Source organism: Penaeus chinensis, chromosome 42, assembly GCF_019202785.1.
Source record: "Penaeus chinensis breed Huanghai No. 1 chromosome 42, ASM1920278v2, whole genome shotgun sequence".
NCBI classification, from domain to species: domain Eukaryota; kingdom Metazoa; phylum Arthropoda; class Malacostraca; order Decapoda; family Penaeidae; genus Penaeus; species Penaeus chinensis.
Window position 1 is genome coordinate 2,549,399 of NC_061860.1, and position 5,000 is coordinate 2,554,398.

The window sequence follows — 5,000 nt, forward strand, 5'->3', positions numbered from 1 at the left end:
CCTATCTTACCCTACCCTACCCCTCCCTATCCTACCCTACCTCACCCCTCCCTATCCTACCCTACCTTACCCTCCCTATCCTACCCTACCTTACCCCTCCCTATCCTACCCTACCTTACCCTTCCCTATCCTACCCTACCTTACCCTTCCCTATCCTACCCTACCTTACCCCTCCCTATCCTACCCTACCTTACCCCTCCCTATCCTACCCTACCTTACCCCTCCCTATCCTACCCTACCTTACCCCTCCCTATCCTACCCTACCTTACCCTTCCCTATCCTACCCTACCTTACCCTCCCTATCCTACCCTACCTTACCCCTCCCTATCCTACCCTACCTTACCCCTCCCTATCCTACCCTACCTTACCCCTCCCTATCCTACCCTACCTTACCCCTCCCTATCCTACCCTACCTTACCCCTCCCTATCCTACCCTACCTTACCCCTCCCTATCCTACCCTACCTTACCCCTCCCTATCCTACCCTACCTTACCCCTCCCTATCCTACCCTACCTTACCCCTCCCTATCCTACCCTACCTTACCCCTCCCTATCCTACCCTACCTTACCCCTCCCTATCCTACCCTACCTTACCCCTCCCTATCCTACCCTACCTTACCCCTCCCTATCCTACCCTACCTTACCCCTCCCTATCCTACCCTACCTTACCCCTCCCTATCCTACCCTACCTTACCCCTCCCTATCCTACCCTACCTTACCCCTCCCTATCCTACCCTACCTTACCCCTCCCTATCCTACCCTACCTTACCCTACCCCTCCCTATCCTACCCTACCTTACCCTACCCCTCCCTATCCTACCCTACCCTACCCTACCCCTCCCTATTCTCTTTTGTCCCCTTTCTCTTACATATACACTTGCTCCCCCCCTCCCCCTCCCCCATCCCGCCCTCAGTACAAGCCTTTCCATGCACAGCAAATAGTCATAGAAACAACCAATGTATTTCCATGTGACTATCTTCCTCTGGAGTTTCTCCTCTTTTTTCCAGGGTTCTCTACCACTGGTTCTTATGTTTGATCTGATGCCGGATCACTTTGTGGACTCGAGTGAAGTCGCACAAATTATGCAGACCCTTGATGTTCATATTATCATCAAGAACAAGAGATCAGATGGAAGACGCCCTGTTATTATCAAGGGAGCAGAGAAAAATGCAGGTAAAGAACAGGAGAATTTCAGTTAAGTGTATTTGCATACTTTTTGTGTAAATGCACCCCACACAAGCATCCCCCTCACTGACCCACACACACCCTCCCCCCTACATATACACACAGCCTCCCCCCTACATATATACGCACACAGCCTCCCCCCTACATATATACACACACAGCCTCCCCCCTACATATATACACACACAGCCTCCCCCCTACATATATACACACACAGCCTCCCCCCTACATATATACACACACAGCCTCCCCCCTACATATATACACACACAGCCTCCCCCCTACATATATACACACACAGCCTCCCCCCTACATATATACACACACAGCCTCCCCCCTACATATATACACACACAGCTTCCCCCCTACATATATACACACACAGCTTCCCCCCTACATATATACACACACAGCTTCCCCCCTACATATATACACACACAGCCTCCCCCCTACATATATACTCACACAGCCTCCCCCCTACATATATACACACAGCCTCCTCCCTACATATATACACACAGCCTCCTCCCTACATATATACACACACAGCCTCCCCCCTACATATATACACACACAGCCTCCCTCCCTCCCCTGTTAAGTTAGTAATATTGTTCTGTCGTTCAATGCGAAATTGTGTTTTACTTTGTAATATCTTGTATAATGAGTATGCAAGGTGTTGAGTCTATATATATTTATTACAATCACGATACTACAATGTTTTATAGATGCATTACAGATAAGCATTTTTAGGTTTGTTCGTGTTTCCTTGAGAATAGCACTTAATCCTTTTGTTTTTGAGGTTTTTCAAAATTTGTCTATTCTTCAGTTAACTCTTTGTATGTGTGTGTACTATCCTCATTAGTTTTTGAATACCAATAGCAGTAAAATATTTTACATTCTCTCTGAAAATCAAGGAAAAGGGTAGAAAGGTAGGACTAATGCTTGACTCCTTGGTGCCTTCCATCCTTGTGGAGCCATCTATGTTGTAAACATAATCAACTTAAATTGCAATGATCATGGCATATGTATATCATGCCATCCAAGCAAAATGGGTTAAGACATAGACTGTAAAGTATACCAAAATTAAAGCAATACAAAAGAGGGTTATTTCTTTTTCGTATGGTAATGTATGATACGGAAAGTTCATGTTAGGATTTGACATTTCAGGTAACATATATGAAGCGTGGCGTCTGTTGTCGCAGTTGGAGAAAGCACCACCAAAAGCAAGAATACCCCCAAATTACCATATATCGGAAGCAGCACCGCTGTATGGGCTTAGCAGTAAGTCTTCATTGAATTAATCCTGAGGAGTTCACTGACTACATTAGTATTCCCTAGGAGTGTCAGAATAATGATGAATCCTTTTTTTGAAATTTTCAGAAATTTGCCATATTTCTACTACCCTGAAATTTGTATTCATGCCATTTATAGGGTCAAGGAACCAATTTTTTTATATTAATAAAAGAAATGTAAAATAGATATTTTCAAAACGAGCAGCCTTTTTCTTTTCTTTTATCAGCTTACTAGTAAAGTTGATTTTGTGTTCCAGAATCAAAAAATCTTTATCAACTGAAGTAGTAGGTATTATACGGGGTGAAAGATAACTGGCTATTTATCATATTTATTTTAGGAATTGAACTGATTTAATATAATTACATTTTCTTACCCAATATAACCTCTTCTGTTCTGTACATTGTACCAGTTATATAATTGTCACAAATTTTCCTTCTCCTTTGCACTTTCAGGATTATAAATGTTTGTATTTAGGGATTCACTCATACTATATAATGTTTCTGTTTAACTTTAGAACCATTTTTTTAAATGATGATGCACATTGTACCCCTTCCAGCAGATCTGAACCTGAGCTGCTGGCTGGGTGGCGGCAGTGGAGGGTCATCCCCCCTGCCCTCCCCCACCGCCACTCCTGGCCCCCAGGGAGTACCCAACCCTATCTGGAACCAGGCCCCGTCCACTAACAGCACTTTGCCTCCTCACTTGAGTAGATCTCAGTACAATGCCTTCATGGTAGATCCAAGTAAGTAAAGAATGGAAAATGTTTTGTTTTTTTTACAAGTTTGTTATAAACGTGCATTTCGCACTCACTTTCTGCATATCAATCTCGCCCACAATCTTATTCTTTAACTCTTGGTAGAACATGACACATCAAATGCACAAAATTGATTGAGTCCTACATCTGCTTAAAGTCCTCAGATCAGGCTACTCAAATTTTTTTCCTAAATTTACATGCCATGTACATTTATCAATGTCCAACAGGCAATTACTATGCCGCTAACTTGCTGCTTCGCACTGGCGGAATTAATGGGTGTAACAACAACTGCATCTTGCCAAACTCATCTCAAGGTGTTGGTGCCAAAACAGGATTGAATATCAATGCAGTTAGCAATGGAATCAGTGGGTTAAAAATAGCTTGCAACGGTAAGGTTTTTGTCTCTATGTAGTGGTATGTTGGAATACATTGAACTTACCTGTAGTACCTTCTGTGAACTCTAGTTAAGAGAGAGAAAAAATTAGGGCAATTATTCTTGAAAAGATTTAAATTGGATTCCTGAGTGTCATCAAAGAATATATATGATAAAATTAATTCTTGTTAAATATCTTTCTCTTTGTCTTTCGCTCATTCTCTCTCTCTCTCTAAAAATAAGTATTATTTTAATATTTTGCACTACTGAATAATTGATTTGATTTAAAATTGAACTTGATATTTGAGTTTTCACATAGACCATCTTTTATTTGAGATAAGGGACCCCTGTTTTGAAGCTTTTATTTGAGATAAGGGACCCCTGTTTTGAAGCTTTTATTTGAGATAAGGGACCCCTGTTTTGAAGCCTTTATTTGAGATAAGGGACCCCTGTTTTGAAGCCTTTATTTGAGATAAGGGACCCCTGTTTTGAAGCCTTTATTTGAGATAAGGGACCCCTGTTTTGAAGCCTTTATTTGAGATAAGGGACCCCTGTTTTGAAGCCTTTATTTGAGATAAGGGACCCCTGTTTTGAAGCCTTTTATTTGAGATCAGGGACTCCTGTTTTGAAGCCTTTTATTTGAGATCAGGGACCCCTGTTTTGAAGCCTTTTATTTGAGATCAGGGACCCCTGTTTTGAAGCCTTTTATTTGAGATCAGGGACCCCTGTTTTGAAGCCTTTTATTTGAGATCAGGGACCCCTGTTTTGAAGCCTTTTATTTGAGATCAGGGACCCCTGTTTTGAAGCCTTTTATTTGAGATCAGGGACCCCTGTTTTGAAGCCTTTTATTTGAGATCAGGGACCCCTGTTTTGAAGCCTTTTATTTGAGGTCAGGGACCCCTGTTTTGAAGCCTTTTATTTGAGGTCAGGGACCCCTGTTGTGAAGCCTTTTATTTGAGATCAGGGACCCCTGTTTTGAAGCCTTTTATTTGAGATCAGGGACCCCTGTTTTGAAGCCTTTTATTTGAGATCAGGGACCCCTGTTTTGAAGCCTTTTATTTGAGATCAAGGGGCCCCACTTTAGGTCCCTGGCTGTATATCCGGGGTAAAAAATACTGATCATGGGTATGAATGAAATAGTGTGTGGCTCTGTCTGAGGGTACACCCCCCATAATGTCATTGGCATAAGATTCATTGGATAATCTGGCCCTGTATGTATGTGAAGGAAATGTATTAAAAATTGGTTGGTAGAAACCTTAGTCTCATCATATTGTATATGATTGAGTTTTGTATTTAAAGGAAACCAGCTTAACACATTGTTTTACAGATGCTTCATGCGGAACAAGCAGCAACAGTGGGAGTTCATTATCATCACCAACTCCATCCCCACGCAACC

General features: G+C 42.2%; 1 protein-coding gene across 1 annotated transcript in view; it reads left to right on the forward strand.

The window, feature by feature from the left end:
- The window catches only part of LOC125047781 (protein bicaudal C homolog 1-like), a 49,481-nt gene that overhangs the window by 40,392 nt on the left and 4,089 nt on the right, over positions 1 to 5,000 (forward strand). Inside the window, exons 9-13 of the mRNA XM_047646219.1 lie at positions 1,007 to 1,172; positions 2,352 to 2,465; positions 3,034 to 3,219; positions 3,459 to 3,620; positions 4,932 to 5,000. The exon at positions 4,932 to 5,000 is cut by the window's right edge and continues 93 nt beyond it. Of these exons, the coding sequence (XP_047502175.1) occupies positions 1,007 to 1,172; positions 2,352 to 2,465; positions 3,034 to 3,219; positions 3,459 to 3,620; positions 4,932 to 5,000 (697 nt within the window). The remainder of the gene's footprint in view (positions 1 to 1,006; positions 1,173 to 2,351; positions 2,466 to 3,033; positions 3,220 to 3,458; positions 3,621 to 4,931) is intronic.